Source organism: Lissotriton helveticus, chromosome 7 (genome assembly GCF_964261635.1).
Source record: "Lissotriton helveticus chromosome 7, aLisHel1.1, whole genome shotgun sequence".
Lineage (NCBI taxonomy): Eukaryota > Metazoa > Chordata > Amphibia > Caudata > Salamandridae > Lissotriton > Lissotriton helveticus.
Window position 1 is genome coordinate 1845056138 of NC_136068.1, and position 18415 is coordinate 1845074552.

Below are 18415 nucleotides of genomic sequence, written 5' to 3' on the forward strand. Positions count from 1 at the left end.
GGATTTGATATTTGACAACGATTTTCTGGTTGCACACTATAGCCATCTGCCCTTGTTTCCTGAGTTTTTGAACCAAGTGTCAGCGTTCACTAATGTCACGAGTGTCATGGCAGTAGTATGCTGCCTTGGTGTCTTCAGAGAAGGAACCCTGAGGAAGTACGCCTTTGTGTGCAGACTCTGTCCTGAGTGTGACCCTGGAGTAGCCTGGCCTTGTGTCCCGAGTGTGACCCGGGAGCGAGTGTGGCCCGTCAGCAGCCTGGTCTTGTGTTCAAAGTGTGACTCAGAAGCCGTCTGTCCCTGTGTCCAGAGTGTTATCCGTGAGCAGCCTGGCCTTGTGTCCCTAGTGTGGCCGAGGAGGCACCTGTTCTTGCATCCGGAGAGAGACCATATTTCTGGGGTGTCACATAATAATAGCTTTGCCTGTCCTACCCGATGTGCAGTACTGCTGCTTCCTTCCAGACAGTTCGATCACCCGTAATGGGACAGGCAACGCGGTCTTTAGCAGAGCTTGTGGTATTGTGTGCTTCTTGTCACTGCTCAATCTAGTTATATGTCCTGATTCATAGTTCAATTTATGCGTTAACAGTTCTATGTATGGCAAGAGCTGGAAAGAATGTAAAAGACGTTAACGTGCTGCCCCCTTGCGGTGATGACTGGATCTGGTACCGGAACAAGTGTTTCTATTTCTCTGAAGCGGAAGGAGACTGGATGGAGGCAGAAGACTCGTGCACTGCACTGAACTCCACCCTGGCTCTGATTGACACCCAGCAGGAACTGGTAAGAGCTGGGAAACAGCGCGTTCAGATTGTTTCTTAAAGTCTCTAGTGAATGTTAACCCTCAATTTTCTGCTCCGTCCCTGTTTCATCCCACATCACGCTGTGACATCCACCACCTCTCCTTCTGTATGTATCTTATATTATAGACGGTTGCCCAAACGCCCTTTTTAGGTCTCGCCTCCTTTGCAGCGCACATGCGCGGCAAAGGAGAGAGACCTGTAGCCAGCGCCACAGCTTTGGGGCAAAAACGTGCACGCGTTGCATTGCTTGCAATACAACCCGTGCACATCTTGGCGATTTCCTTTCGGGAGCGCGTGGCGCCATATTGTGGTGCCATATGGTCACACGCTCCCGAAAGGCAATCGCCCATGCCCCCTCCCCCTGCTGCCACTTTCACTGCCCCTGTTTCTGTTTTTGACACGCTGGTTCCTTTCTGCTCCTGTCCCTTTGTAGTGCTTTGAAACCCACTAGTTTGTCACATGCGCTAGACAAGCATCTTCCTCCTACATAAATATTCCCCTAACATCCTTCTTTCGTTTCCAGCGTCCCGCCTTCCCTCACAAACGCAAACACCATATCTCATGTCATGACTATCGTGACATGACTTGAGATGTGTTGCCCACCTTTCTTCACCACTTCTCACCTACTTTGCAGGGTGACACAGTGCCCGCAGCTTCTGAGACGTCAGGGCAGAAGGTCCCGATAAGGCGTCCGTAGAGGGTGCACCTCCCCCAGTGCAGGCTTCAAAGGCCCGGAGACGCCATGCGCCACACACTCCAGGTAGAAGACGGGCCTCTCATTACCGGACGGTGAATATGCTTGTCAGATCGATATCTTCGACGAGAGTGCACAAGAGAGCTCAAGCAGAGGGGGAAGTTGTTAGAGACAGAAGCTATCATAATGAGAAACGGTCCTTACTGTGCGTGGGTGGATGCATCAAGGAGTATGCACCGTACACATACAATTACATGTGCAGCACTCTCGGAGTGCTCGAACACTGGGACAGCACAGTTGGTACACACTGCCAAGAACTAATTGAAGCTGCTTTGAGAGAGGATAGCTTATGAAAATTTTTTCAACTACCCCTCATGCTTTTTAATTACCGCTCGTGCTTTACAACTACCTCTCGCACTTTTCAACTAACCTTCGCGCTTTACAACTAACCCTCGGGCTTTACAATTACCCCTCGTGCTTTTCAACTACCCCTAGTGTTCCTTTACTCTTCAACCACGCCAAGCACCCCGAGCTCTCGAACACCAAACAAACCAAGCATGTATGTGATTGTTGAAACACCTCTGAGAGTTGGACGCCAAAGCCACTTTTAAGGTGACAACGAGTTTGTGTGGGCTTAGGGCATATCTACTACAAGCTTTAGCGAGCGTTTAAGCAAGTTTAGAAAACTGCACACAATCACAGCTTCTATATGTGCCTTTAATCTGTGATGAACCCTAAAAAAGTGCCCCCCGTTGGTGTGGCCTTTTGAGGTGTATTCATTTAATTGCTATATTATATTCAGTTTGTTACAAACCCCCACATATTGCAAGTAGGGAGTTTCTAGAACACCTAGGGGCTCAATGTTTGTGTGACACCCTTGGTTCTTTCAAGTTTAGAGACCACCAAGATGTGTGTATGGCATGCTATGAAATATTGTTTGTTAGCGGGGCTCAGTTTGTAAAAACAAATAATTACACAAATAAGTATGTGCTCCTATGTTTTTCATATGGGCCCACCGCTTGCAAGGAATGTTATCGCTACAACTGATTCTGCCTCAAGCATCTTTCCTCTACCACTCTGCACTTCTTGCCTCTTCACCCTCATCTTGTTAGTTATTTTTCATCAATGCGTTCTCCCTATGTCACTGTTTTCTATATTTCTCTCCCTCCTTCTTACTCACTTTTCTGTCTTCCCTTCTCTTGATCTGAGTCAAAGTCTGATGATGACAAACAAGTCCACTTCCCCAAAAATGAGTGCTAGGGCCCACCACCTACATCAGTCTGAAACTAAAGGGTCCATTAGTATGTCGGGCGGATTGCCTCCGCCAGGGTGGCGGTGGCCACCGCCACCCTGGCGGAGGCAATCCGCCCGACAAGCACTCTCGTTTTCCCCTCCGCCAGATTAGGATGGCGGAGGGGACAGCGGCGGACGGAAAGAACGTCCACCGCTTTACCGCCGCAGTCGCCTTGCGACCGTGGCGGTAATAGTTTAATATGGTGGCGGTGTCCAATGGACACCGCCAGCCATAATACCATGGCACAAAGTAGGGACCTTTCCGCGGCGGCAATGCCGCCACGGAAAGGCAGGCGGAGATTGCTGCGGGGGCCCCCTGCAGGGCCCCAGGTTGCCACCACTGTCGGGGGGAACATGGGGGGGTACCTATGGTACCCCCCCACATGTACATATGCAAAGCTTCAGGCACCGCGTGGTGCCTGCCGCTTTGCATCTTGAAATGTGTCAACATATGTTTTGCATTGTGGCGGGCAGTGCAGAGAGCACCGCCCGCCACAATGCAAAACATATAGGATGTGCCCGCCACTGTGGCGGGCACATCCTAATACCCACAACGGGACCCCCGCCCTTATGGCGGGCGGTCCCGATCTCCGTTAGGCCATCCTAATGGACCCCTATGCGCTTTGTTCACGGTACCCAGTATAACGAAAGTAAGGCAAGAGAGAGGCAGCAACCTGACCAGAGGGGCAATAATGTATTAGGATATTATTTGTTTTGCCCCAAAACAGGGAGGAGTGTGGGAATTTTGAATTCTTCCGCTAGATGTATTGGCCGACAAATATTTAGTTTGCAAAGCACGCCTTGCAGGGGCTGAAATAGACATCAGCTTATGGCATGGTGGCCAGGAAGTAAGGTCTTCTGTGTTGTTTTTAGGTCTTGCATTACTGAAAATTACAGCTATTGGTGTTGCATTATTATTTGCAACGCCAAAAGCTCAAATTTTTACTAATGCAAGACCTATTGCATTGCAAATGCTTGTTATACATTATTGGCTTTCGTTAATATTCTCCTGAAAAAAAAGTTGTAAAACGCACCGAGGGTCATGTTTTTTACGTGATTAAACTGCTCTTTAGAGGGGATGCGTTTAGAAGCATATACATGTTTTGTTCACAAGGAACTGTTGGGGAGTGGGGACTCTCTGGCACCCCATTGTAGGTTCAGGCTAAACACTGGTTTCAGGCGGGCACATCTTAAAACACAAACTCTTTGCGAACATACGTGACAAGAGTTTTCAATTCTATTAAGGACACGGAGGCGAGGATTATGCTTTCTCATTTCTTTATTAGAAATGCTCAGCAGCCAATTAGAAAACAGTAAGAAAAAACAACACTGCAATACCCATGGGTACTTAGGGTATCACATGACAAACCATAGAGTAACTAGTATAAAACACCCTACAGAGAATACCATACCCTCTTTCTTTGGCGACTAAACCAGTTCAAATGAAAAATGGTCAGTCCAAAATGAAGATAGTGGAAGAAGGATTAAACCAACGGCAAACAGAAATCCACTGAGATGAAAAGGCCGGATGCTTGCAGCCGTAGACAACTGGAAACTGAAGATGACCGTCAGGCAGGCCAAACCGGGCTGGACAGAAGCCTTTATTTAGGATCAGAACCTGAAAGGAGAGAGATAGAATCGTAATACACATTCCCTCTATATAGGAAAGATATCAGTAAACAGGGGGGGGGTGGGGAAACAGGAAACAGAAAGAAACAAAGTCCAATTTGCAAACTGCAATAATCAATAACAATGTCAACACATGCGAAATGCAGAAACATGGGTGGGATAATCCTCTCCTCCGTGTCCTTAATAGAATTGAAAATTCTTGTCATGTATGTGCGCAAATTTTGAATTCTATGTCAGGACCGGAGGCTCCGATTATGCTTGTTAAAGCTAATCCACCACAACAGAAGCAATATTTGCAATTGGCTTATAATAAAAAGTTTACAACATAGAATCAGATGACCAATCTGCGGCCATCATGATGTCAATTAAAGTCACCCCCATAGAAAAAGCTTTGGAATCCATAGTCCCATGTGCTGAATGTGCACCAAATTTGGAAACATCAATACCAGCCTCATTCATGAGCCATCTCACCCAACGGGCCGACGTAGCTGGGATCACAGGACGAAAAGGTTTCTGTAGAGCAATCAACAACTGACCCTGCATATCTTGACGAAATGGAGCAGTACTCATCTCATAATCCTTAACACATTGAACCACACAAAGTTTCGGATTATTGGGAAAAGATAGATAGGTAACTGAAGACGTATTACACTTAGTGCGTCTGGAGATAGCAAAAGTAACAACCTCAGGTGAGAAACTACGACCTGCTAGGTCGAACGCCCGAACATCAGAAACGCGTTTGCATGAAACAAGACACAATAACATAGTCAATTCCGCTGAAAGTTGCTTACGGGATAAAGAAGAATTGGACCGCCAGACCTCCAAGAATCGCAAAACAATTGAAACATCCCATAAGTCCACATATTTCGGACAAGGGGGTTTTACCAGCCAAATACCTTTAAGCAATTTAGAAATCAAAGGATGTTCTCCAGCAGGCTTGCCATCAATAGTGATATGACTTGCGGAAATGGCAGAACGGAAATTATTAACTGTTCGATAAGCAAGACTAGACGAGGTGATAGAAGCCAGAAAATTCACGATCAGAGAGACATCCGCTGATGCGGGATCACACTCCCATTGAGCACACCAACCACACCATCATTTCCAAGCCCCTGCCTAACGTTTGTGTGTGTTGGGGGACCAAGCCTTGCTGATAAATCTGGTAGTGTCTCGCGAAAGGTCTGGGATTTGCCAACGATCCCCGAAACCCGCCATGCAACTAGGAGAATATGGCCTGACTCGATCAGGGGATGCGGATTGCTGAGAGGGTCCAGCAAGAGATTCCACTATTGGGGAAGAAGGAGCGGCAGTGCACAACTCATTTCCAGGAGAACTGGGATCCAAGCTTGAGCCCTACACAGAGGAGTGATCAGAATCAGTTCCGACTGATAATGCTTTGTGCGTCCCAGGACCCTGGGAATCATCATAAATGGGGGAAAGGCGTAATACAGGAGCGACCGGCAGATTTGCAGAAATGCATCCGTGGCCAGGGCTTCCGGATCCGGATGCCAGCTGAAAAACAGGGGAAGCTGAGTGTTCAGACGAGATGCAAACAGATCGATCTGGCATGGACCCCAAACACGGGAGAGAGAGCGGAACACTCGAGGGTGAAGCCTCCGGTCGCTGAAATCCCGAACGTGTCGAGAGTTCCAGTCCGCAATCTGATTGTTGCGACCGGGAAGATATTCTACAATAACTGTGATCCTCCTCTGAAGACAAAAGTGCCAAAAATCCTTGCCGATTTCCGCCAATATCTTGGACTTCGTCCCCCCCAACTTGTTGACATACCGCACCGCTGAAACATTGTCCATGCGGAGGAGTATGCAACAGTTGGTCAGGCGCAGAGATAGACAACGGATCGCAAAAGACCCCGCCAGAAGTTCCAGGCAATTTATATGGAGAGACAACTCCTCCTGAGACCATCGGCCTTCGGTCGACATTTGACCGCAACGGGCTCCCCATCCCCACAGACTGGCGTCGGACTCTATCACCACATCCGGGGATGCTCCGAACAGGGCTCGTCCACTCCAAGATTCCATGTGCTCCAAGCACCATAGCATCCCCCACCTCGCTTCCTCTGAAAGAGGACCCTGATCTGAATAGCGAAGGCCTTTCTGGAAATGACGGATTTTTAAAAGTTGAAGCGCCCGGTAATGAAGAGGGCCCGGGAAAATCGCCTGAATTGAGGAAGCTAACAGACCGACAATCCAAGCTATAGACCTCAACGACACACTCCGTTTGGATAAAAACCAAATTCAACTCCCTCTTGATGGATCGGATCTTCTGATTGGGCATGAGGAGTTGGCAAGAGAGGGAATTGACCTTGAAACCCAGATAATCTATCGATTGAGAGGGAAGGAAGACCGATTTTTGAGGGTTCACTAGAAAACCCAGAGATTGTAAAAGAGTGATGGACCATTCCAAGTGTGTCATCAACATTCGAGGGCAATGTGCCATGATTAGAATGTCGTCCAGATAGATAATGAGACGAACACCCCGGGCTCGCAGAGATTCTACGATGGGCCTCAGAAGTTTCGTGAAGCACCAAGGTGCCGACGAGAGGCCGAACGGGAGAACTTTGTACTCGAACCAACTCCCCTGCCACTGGAACTGCAGGAACCGACGAGGAGGACCGTAGATGGGAATTGATAAATACGCATCCTTCAGATCGAGTCGGACCATCCAGTCCCCTTCCCAAAGAAGATCTCTCAGAAGATGGATGCCTTCCATCTTTAAGTGGCGATAAACCACCCCTCAGTTGAAATCCTTGAGATTGAGAACTAACCGGGACCCGCCCCCTTTTTTCTGGACTAGAAAAACGGTGCTTGCGAAACCCTGAGGATGGCGAGAAGTTCGAAGAATGGCCCCTTTTTGCAGATGGGAATCGATTTCCGCTGAAATGAACTTTTGATCCTGAAGGGAAAAAACCAGGGGAGTAGGCGGATGGGACTGATGTTGGGAACTGTAGAACTCTATCCTGTAACCCTGGACAGTCTCTAACACCCATGCATCGCTGGAGATCAGACGCCAATTTGGTAGAAAAAATGGAATTCTGCCCCCTAAGACCACCTCCGAAGCTGAGATTAATCTCACCTGAAGTCGTGGAATCATGATGTCCTCCTTGGGTACGACAGTAGCGTCCTTTTTTGTATTGACCTCTCCCTTTACAAGAGGGATAGAAGGAGGCTCGATTATTGTAACCGGAGTCTTGACCTCAACCACGTTGGGACTGAAAACCACTTTGGGTATTCTGGTTGGACCCGCGGCCGAACGATCGACCCCTGTATCGTCCGGCCCTTCCAAAAACTGGGCGTAATGCTCTCCGAAAGGACGCTTGAGCCTTATCCAGCCCACTAAAGGCAGCAACACATTTTGTTAACTCCTTCAGGAATGGCTGACCAAACAATAAGCCCTGAGCTAACGGGCCGGATTCGGACAAGGACAATTCAGCCAATTTGGGATCCAATTTAAGTAAAATGGAGCGACGATGCTCACAGGACATTGGGCAGTTGGCATTCCCTAGTTGACAAATAGCCCTCTGGGACCATTCAATCAATTTGTCAGGATCCACAATAGATGACGATTCTTTGGCCCGAAAACCCAAGTCCAAAATTTTCGTAAGAGGACCCAGCAAATCCAATAACTTATCTTGGCAGAAGCGCCATGCCCTGTCAATACCCTTTTTCGGGTCCTTAGCATATTTTTAAAGATATGTCTCCGGCGTGTCAGCCAATTTGTCTGTTAAGTCTGGATGCGGTCATTCTGACCGAAGACGAGCCCTTACGTCCTTTTCAAATGGTTGACGAATATGTGCCTGAACATATTCTGCCACGTCTGGGGACAGAGGCCCAGAGGAGGCGTTAGGATGCACAATATCAGTAGGCTCGAATGTGAGAAGCTGAGGATGCGATGGCGCATCTACAAAATGTTCCTTACAAGCTTTCTTAGAAGGCGGAGGACCATCTTGATCTGAAGACAAGGTAGAGGTTGTGTCATCCTCATCCGTCTGTGGAACTTGCGAGGCCAAAGCCTCCTTGGAGGATTTACCACCAGAATGCTCACTGGATAAAACCTTAGCCAATTTTTGAAAGTCAGACTTATGAGGATTGTGGGGTGATTTAGATGAAGTAGCATGCCCTGATGTGGAAGGTAACCAGCCCTGTTGTAAGGCATAATTAGAGAGATGGCGCTTCAAGGGCGCAATTGCGCGGTCTAGCTTTTTATTTACAGAATGTTGAACGCCCTGGTCCAAAGCTTCAACTAAATCCTGCTCCATTGAGCCAGAGGCTTCATCATCATAATAACAGTCATCTACCTCATAATAGTCCTCCATAATTACACAAAGTGTAACAAATAATGCCCACAGAGGAAGGAAAATGAAATTGCCAGAGGCAAATATAAGGGGGAGTGGAAAAAACCCCAAAGTAAGCCAACAGAAGACAGGACGATCCTGACTGAAACAAACAAATAAAGAGTGGAGGGAGGGCTTGCTAAAACAGGCCACTCAAGGCAATGCCTATGAAGATTATACAGCCCAAAAGCGTAATTCCTGAATTTTGGGCGTAAATGGGGACAAGAAACGCAGGCTGTGGGTAAGAGCTGTAAAAAAACGCTGCTCGGGCGTAATTCTCTGTGTCAGAGCGGAGACAAACAATCAACATGGCCACCGTGCATGCGCGGTACCGGCCGCCTGCAGGTACACAAAAGAGAAGACTACGCAAGCAGCGCGTGAGCCTCTCTTCCCCCAAACTCCTGCTCCACTTGAAAGAACAGGCTTGGGCGCAAAGTACCCGAACCGGGGAGGCGAGCACCCGCTCCCTGCAATGCTCAAATGAAAATGAAGCCTGAAAACAATGCGAGGAGCGCGAGAGTACGGAAGGAGTTGCTGATTGCCAGAAACACCGCAGCGGTAATGCGTGAGCAAAGCGCGAACACTGACAGCATTTAAAGTAAGCAGAAATGCAGCACAAGGCATAAACAGCAGTAACATACAAAATATGAAAGCAGTAACGATGTAAATGTACTTTTTTTTCTGGTTATTGACGCTTTGGACACTGTGACACTGCTGTCCAGTGCCACAGTGCAAGTGCTCCCTATGGCGAATTGATGTATGGATTAGTGACTCCATGATTGGCTGGTTTGGTTTACTTGTCAGACCCTAGTATAGTGCACTGAGTGTGCCCGGGGCTTGTAAGTCCAAACGCTGCTGGTTGGCTTGCAGCACTGGGTGCGCCACCCACAGAAGCAGCATCGTAAAGTGTGTCTCAGGTCTGCCATCGCAGAGCCTGTGTGCGGTCTGTGACTGCCAAGGCGACGTGGTGACTGCACCCACTCGCCAGTCTCCGAACCTTCCCTTTTGCAGCATATAAGTCACCTCTATGGTAGGCCCGCGGGCAGGGTGCATTGCATGTAAAAGGTAGGACATGCCTCGATGTGTGTAGCTTTTCCTGGGATCACTGAAAGAATATCGATGACAAAAATATAGACTTACCAAAATATCGAGTAAAAAATATAGAATGCAAAAATATCGACTCCCTATCTCCAAACAGGTAAGTACAAAAATACCGAATCCAAAATATCGTTGTAAAAAATATAGATAGTCAAAATATCGAATTTTTTAAATGTCTTAAAAGTAATTGAAAATGAATGAAATAATAAATATAATTTAATTAACTTACACATACTTAAAATACTTAACTAACCTTAAAATTAATAAATAATTAATGTAACTTAAATTAAAAAAAAATTTTTTTTAATACACACACATATATATATATAAACAATATTAATAAAAAATATACAATATTTTTACCGTAGGATAGCGAAAGGGTTACATTTACTATTACCACTCCAGTGAGTGCAACAGTAGAGAAAACATTGGATAGCGTAGCAGTAAAAATTAATATTCCCACTCCAGTGAGTGCAACAGTAGGGAAAGCGTTGGATAGCAGTAGGGTAAAAATTACTATTCCCACTCCAGAGAGTGCAACAGAAGGGAAAGCGTTGGATAGCGTAGGCATAAAATTTACTATTCCCACTCCAGTGAGTGCAACAGTAGGGAAAGCATTGAATAGCGGGAGGGTAAAAATTACTATTCCCACTCCAGAGAGTGCAACAGTAGGGAAAGCGTTGGATAGCGTAGGGGTAAACATTACTATTCCTACTCAAATAGGTGCAACAGTAGGGAAAACGTTGGATAGTGCAGTAGTAAAAACTACTATTCCCACTCCAGAGAGTGCAACAGTAGGGAAAGCGTTGGATAGCTTAGAGGTAAAAATTATAATTCCCACTCCAGTGAGTGCAACAGTAGGGAAAGCATTGGATAGCGTAGTGGTAAAAATTACTATTCCCACTCCAGAGAGTGCAACAGTAGGGAAAGCGTTGGATAGCGTAGGCATAACATTTACTATTCCCACTTCAGTGAGTGCAACAGTAGGAAAAGCATTGGATTGCGTAGAGGTAAAAATTACTATTCCTACTCCAGTGAGTACAACAGTAGGGAAAGCGTTGGATAGCCTAGAGGTAAAAATGACTATTCCCACTCCAGTGAGTGCAACAGTAGGGACAGCGTTGGATAGCGTAGGGGTGAAAATTGCTATTACCACTCCAGAGAGTGCAACAGTAGGGAAAGCAGTGGATAGCGTAGGCATAACATTCACTATTCCCACTCCAGTGAGTGCAACAGTAGGGAAAGCATTGAATAGCATAGAGGTAAAAATTACTATCCCCAATCCAGAGAGTGCAACAGTAGGGAAAGCGTTGGATAGCGTAGGCATAAAATTTACTATTCCCACTTCAGTGAGTGCAAAAGTAGGGAAAGTGTTGGATAGCGTAGGGGTAAAAATTACTGTACCCAATCCAGAGAGTGCAACAGTAGGGAAAGCGTTGGATAGCGTAGAGGTAAAAATTACTATTCCCCTCCAGTGAGTGCAACAGTAGGGAAAGCATTGGATAGCGTAGGGGTAAAAATTACTATTCCCACTCCAGAGAGTGCAACAGTAGGGAAAGCGTTGGATAGCGCAGGCATAAAATTTACTATTCCCACTTCAGTGAGTGCAACAGTAGGGAAAGCATTGGATAGCGTAGAGGTCAAAATTACTATTCCCACTCCGGTGAGTGCAACAGTAGGGAAAGCGTTGGATAGCCTAGAGGTAAAAATTACTATTCCCACTCCAGTGAGTGCAACAGTAGGATGTTGGATAGCGTAGGGGAAAAATGTACTATTGCCACTCCAGAGAGTGCAACAGTAAGGAAAGCAGTGGATAGCGTAGGCATAACATTTACTATTCCCACTCCAGTGAGTGCAACAGTAGGGAAAGCATTGGATAGCATAGAGGTAAAAATTACTATCCCCACTCTAGAGAGTGCAACAGTAGGGAAAGCGTTGGATAGCGTAGGCATAATGTGGTATATAAATAAATAATACCGGGACTATTTTTGACTATATTAACAATAACAGATAGCTCAATAAATAAGAGGCAGGATCCGATGTGTCCGAGTCAAAAGGATTTATTCAGGCAAAAGGGAAGGGACTGGAACGGGACAGCCTGAAATAAAACAGGAAGGACGGAAGGCAGCTGCAATGCTTCATCGACAGTGCAGCATATATATAGTAATACATTTCCAATACATTACATACAGTAGGCGTAACTTATGACAAACATATGATAAGAGTGCATGCGTGGAGAAAGAAAGGCGTGTACAGGGCGTGTATCAAGACATGTGGTATGAAACGTCACAGAAGTGTCATAAATGGGGCGGAAACATGGAGGGGGCTACCTGAGAGCAGCTGGGACCTTTAACCTAGTGGTGCGCGCAAACGGGCAATGACGTGTTACCAGGGAGAACTGGGGGCTATGACTTCTGCGCTAGAAGAGGAGACTAAAGTCTGCGGTGTCAGGACGACATGTACCTATGGCATATCTGGTATCTGGTGTTTGGAGTACATGTTGATAGAATCTAAAAGTTATCAAGGCAAAGGCTACTTGACACTAAGACTGGAGCATGCATTATTCTTAGGCTGTGGGGTTTTAGGTTTAAACCTATAATAACTGATAAAACCCCACTGAAAGAAAAATTGCCCCACCGGTGAAAACATATAAACACTGAAAAAACACCTGCACAAACACAAACTAAATGCCATTCAAAGAAAGGAAAAACAAAGTGAAAGAGTAATTTTGTTCTTACTGAAGGGGTCAATAAAATGTAACTTTGTTATATAAGCTAGCAGTAAGAAAGACTTGCTAACATTATTCTGCTTGAGTTTTGTTCTTTAGGGATGCCACTAAACTATTGTTTCTTCTTCCTTTTACTTTTTTCAGTTATATGGCCTTTGGTCTAAAGATGCAGGGTTTAGGTTCACGTTTTTGGTTTAGTTTAATTATTTTATAACCTGTAGAGAATCAGGACATATCAAACTCACATTTGATATTTTGGCTGCATTTGATTCTTTCACTGATAGGTAAAATGGCTAGTTTCATAAAAATCTTTCCTAATATGTGTCATCACATTTACCCACAGAGAATGGGTAAAAACCCTTAATACATCAGACCATAGTTTCTAGTGGGTCAGTATTGATAGTAGGTGAATTGCCAACACCTCAGGCTTTAAACATTAAATGCAAGGTATAGTGGCAAGTATATATATATCACCAAGCATTTGGTATAGTGGTGAAAACGTGACACCAGACTTTTGGAAAACATGGAACGCAGTGTCACTTATTATGCTCTGCAAAAAAGGTTCTTTCCAAGTTCAACAAAGATTGGAGTGATATTGTTTGTATTTGTAGTGATTCAGCTACGTATATAAAAAAATTGTGTGATGACCTGACAAAATTGATACCCGACCTGAAGTGATTCCCTGTAAGAGATCCTTGCCACTTGTTAGGTGGTATGCTGAAAGCATCTTTACAATCTTCAGAGTTAATGAGGGATGCTATTGACTTTTTAGTCCATTCTGGTGCACTGTTTTCTTATGCCCAGGAACTAAAACACAAATATTTATCATTTTGTACTTTATGTGGCATCAAAGAAAGTGTCATCCCAACTGTGCCCCTTAACTGACGGTTCTCAGCCCAAGGGGCTATGAATGCTGAGAGGGCCTTTTCACAGAAGTTTACATGGGAAGGAAAGCGATAGAGCATATGACCAAAGACTCACTGAAGAAGTATTGTATGGTGTACTACAATAAGATTAATTTGCAAAAATCTCTTTGAACCTCATATACACTATACGTACACTGTCTATATACCATGTTCTTTCAGTGCAGAAAGCAAGCAATGATAAAAGCAAAACGTTCCATAAACACCGGAAAAACACTTTTTCTGTAGTTTTTAGTGGCGTGAAAATGTGTAACCACTGATAACAACAGTTTTTTAAGATATTGAAAACACTGAAAAAAACCCCACCAGAATTTACCAAAAATAGAAACTGAAAACAGGACAGCCTAATTATTCTTCATGTATTGCGTGTGCTAGGAATATTCTATGAATATTAATACAGTATTTCTCTTACATGGAGACAGAGAGGCTAGACCATAGCTGGAACTATTGATGCGATTCAGTAGCTTAGGAATGCAGAGAAGGAGGGCTGGACTGATAACTAGAAGCATAACATACTCTTGGCAGACAGGCAGGCAGAGCCAGGCCGGGCCGGGCACCGCGAGGCAGGAAATAAGTGAAGGGTCAGGGATGCAGGTGGGGCTGCATCGCTCCTCGGAGTGGATTCAGGAAACTGGAGCTTGAATCTGATGTCCGGGCCCTTTTGAGGCCTAGGAACGGGGATAATGCGATGAATTAACGTGCACACTGTGAAACATGGCAACATAGGCCTAATACTCGTTGCTTTCACGAGAACTGGAAACTGGCATACTAGAGTTGGACACAACTATGATTGCGTCTTTAATCGATCATAGGGGGATACATGCATTTTGATCATGCACATATAACATAAAGTGGGGAACACGTAGGCACATATAACATGGCAAAATTTACTTTTCCACATTCCCTCCTTGTGCCCTCAAGGCATCAATATTCATGATACCATCTATCTGTTCATATTACATCATTTGCTCGTCTCGAATTGTCTTGGAACGGGACTTAGGACTAGGAATACAAGAGGTAGCACACATGCCGCAAATCGCAGGGCCACATTGTAAACAGAGGCAGCAACTGAATATGATCATTACTGCTATACCTAGGAATGACAATACTTTCCATCCCCAGGCAGATATGATACTCCAGAGCCAACCGGACCATGTCCAGGTGCCTGGATTCTGGTGTAACTGATGGGCAATTTTATGAAGTCTGGTTATGGCTGAATAAACAGACGGCGCGTTATTTGGAATGAAAATGCAGCAACTAGATCCGATGACTCTACAAGCTCCGCCTCTATCGGCCAGTATGACGTCAAGAACGAGACGATTTTGGAGCACAACAAAACGCATAGCAGATTGCTCTTCGGTTAAGTTACCTAGAGCGGAAGTAGTCTCATTCACTACTGCTTCAAGGGTTCTGGTTAACCTACGTATTAACTTACTATTCTGGACAGGTCCTATAAAGAAAAAGAAGCCTTTATTGAAGTCTTGATATTGTTCTAGAGCAGTTTCAGTTTGATCGACAATTGGGGACTCAGTCTCCCTTCTATGTCTAACGTGTACTAGATGTGTGTTTCTGTGATAATCAGATGGTGCTAGGAAAACTGGTGGCAGTAGGAAGGCAATATAACATGTTCCATCCCAATCGAGGGGCAGACGAACATATGCGGTCTGACCACAAACAAAATAACGTGAGGCTTTGAAAATAGATTTCCCACTGTCACTATACTCGACCACAGTAATACAATCACTATGTCCTGCATGTGCGGAACCATTCTTTCTGACACATAATTCGCCTTTGACTGGTAGTACTGAAATGGCAGGCAAATCTGGAGTAGTATCGGACTGAACATTCAAAACCATGAAATTCGAGGAATAATTACCTAAATCATATACTTCATTTTCTAGATCTAACCCTGTTCTATGGGAAAGACCTTGTTTGTCTGGGAAACATGTTCGATTCAGAAGGGACATATCAGTTGAGGATGACGTTAACGTGGACCATGCTCCACACGAACCATTATGAGAAAACGGATAGGGAAAAAGTGGCAGAACTCCCTTCGGTGTCTGGAAAGGGGGGAGTCGACCACACACCCAACAATTAGTGTCATTGCTGGTCTGGTGTGAATAGTGCAACATTCGGATAAAAGTGTTGTTACGCATAGCAAGACGATAGGATAACTCGTGAGGAGGCAGATCACTAAATGTGTGCTCTACTGTAACATTGGAAAACATATGTACATGTGAAATAGGAAAACATAAATGTAACGCATAACTTATGCATGTAACCATAAGACTTAAGATCAATAAAAAGAATAGAACGATAATACATCTTTTAGAGTTTTGACTAACTCTCTCACTGTGTGGGTCTATCTCATACATGTCAGGAACCTGGCTAACCGTTTCACCCGAGAGGGACTTAGACAATTAAACTGGCTGACTTATTTTACTAGACCGGAGTTTTGCTTTATACTCCTGCTGCGGAGTTTTCTCTAACAGGGGTACTTTAGATTCATTTTCGGGGCAGTCCTTGAATACGGGGCAGTCTTTGAGGAATGTTTTAGGTTTTAGTCCATGGAATTTTTTAACGTGGCTCATATGTAGCCACCCTTTACGATTTTCCAGCTTTACTGCAGTCCGGGTGGTGAGGAGGACAAGACGGGGCTGCTTCCAACGGGGCTCCAGCGGACTTGAACGATCAAAATTTCGCACCAGGACAAAATCCCCCGGAACGACTTCATGCGGTTTCACTTCGGTGTTGTCTGGAAATGCAGCGGCAACCTGTGAACGACAAGATTGTAGTGCAGACATCAAGGAGGCAAGGTAATCTGTCAGCATATTACTGTCAACATCGGTTTTGCTACGGGGTCTAGGAGTACCTCACATGTTAGGGGGGCGGCCAAATACTATCTCGTAGGGAGATAGACCTGAACGGGAGTGAGCGACCATTCTCATATAGAATAGGGCAACTGGCAGTGCTATTATCCAGTCTACACCTTTCTCTGCACATACTGTGGCGATGCGGATTTTCAGAGTCTGGTTATGTCTCTCTACGAGACCGGCTGCTTCAGGATGGCGTACACAATGGAACTTCCACTGGTACCCTAACAGAAGGGAAACTTGTTTCATGAGCTCGGATGAGAATGGCTGGCCGTTATCTGAATACACGACCCTAGGTAGTCCATAGCGAGGAAAGAACTCACGAACCAACTGCCTGGCAGTGGTCGCGGCTGTGTAATCTGGAACTGGATATGCTTCTGTCCACCTGGACAAAGCACATACAACTACGAGGACATACTTGAAACCTCGACATTGCTCCGTCTGAATATAATCCATCTGGAGGACTTCAAAAGGGTGGTCAGGAGGATGGAATCCACCTTGTTCCACCGGGACACTTTTACCTGGATTGAACTGACAACATATCATACAGGTACGTACTTTTTGCTTGGCTGCTGCTCGTAAATGCTTGTTGAACCAAAGGTTCTGGATACTGTCTAACATAGCTTTCTCTCCTAAATGTGCTGGACTATGTGCGGTGTTAATAATGATTTGAACCATAGAGTCGGGGAGAAACCATGTGGCTTTTCCCTTCGTCAACCATCCCTGATCTTTCTGGACCCCTCCTTGTTCGGACCATTTCTTGATTTCATCGGGAGTAGCATGTAACTGTATATCTAGTACATCTTGTGTAGGGTCCTTAACTGTCATACAAGTCGTCTGAACTGGAATGTCTGTCTGTGTCGTGTTAACTGGGATGTCTGGAGTCTGAGCTGTAAGCTTGGCTGTTCGATCTGCTAGATCGTTACCCTGGGAAATGATGTCAGTGACTTTCGTATGTGCCTTGCACTTCATGATGGCGATAGCTGTCGGTAAATGTATTGCATCTAACAGAGCTTGAATGAGGAGACCATGCTGAATCTTGGTTCCATGAGAAGTCATGAAACCTCTCTCCTGCCAGAGCACTCCAAAGTCGTGTACGACTCCGAATGCATAACGTGAATCCGTGTATATGTTAACCTTCAAGTTCTTGGCACGTATGCAGGCTTGGGTCAGAGCGATGAGCTCTGCTGCTTGAGCAGACAGGGTATCAATTCGATGTGTTTCTATAACTTTGGTGTCAGTAGTCACTGCATACGCGGCTACTAGTTCTCCTGTACTTGTTCTCATGCATGAACCATCCACATAAAGTGTCAGGTCGGGATCAGGTAATGCAATGTCTGTCAAGTCTTGTCTAGGCTTTGTCATGGTGTTAACAACTTCCACACAGTCATGTGTGGCAGAATTTGAAGTAACTGACGGTAACAGTGTAGCTGGATTTAAAATGTTGCAGCGTCTAATTTCTATGTGTGGTTGAAACAGTGTCAGTTCATAACCTGTTAAACGTGCAATTGTCAAATGCTGAGTCTGTGTTCGGTTTAAAAGAACTTCCACGGAGTGTAGAACTTGTACTGTCAGGGAGTGTCCTAACACTATGGAATCACTCTGTCTGATAGCTAGAGCTGTGGCTGCAACTGACTTGAGGCACGCAGGCAGAGCCTGGGCCACTGGATCTAATGTGCTAGAAAAATAAGCACAGGGCTTGTATTGTCCTGCTTGATCTTGTGTGAGAACAGATAATGCAGTACCATCACGTTCTGTGACAAAAAGTGTAAAAGGCTTACTGTAGTTCGGTGTTGCAAGAACGGGTGCATTACATAAAGCTTTCTTTAACTCATTAAAAACAAGTGTATGTTCCTGGGTCCAAGGGAGGACAGTCGATGCGGCTGCCTCCTGTGTCGTTAACTGTATCAGTGGCCTGGCTAGAAATGCATACTGAGGAATCCATTTTCTGCAGTAAGAAGTGAGGCCGATAAAAGCTCGCACCTCCTTCTGTGTCTTGGGCTGTGGAAGACATGCTATTAACTGGATA

The 18415-nt window shown here is 45.4% G+C and overlaps 1 protein-coding gene across 1 annotated transcript in view; it reads left to right on the forward strand.

Moving 5' to 3' along the window:
* Window positions 1-18415, forward strand: part of LOC144770827 (uncharacterized) — a 184519-nt gene that overhangs the window by 26414 nt on the left and 139690 nt on the right. The window contains exon 3 of the mRNA XM_078655601.1: window positions 587-777. Within this exon, the coding sequence (XP_078511727.1) occupies window positions 587-777 (191 nt within the window). The remainder of the gene's footprint in view (window positions 1-586; window positions 778-18415) is intronic.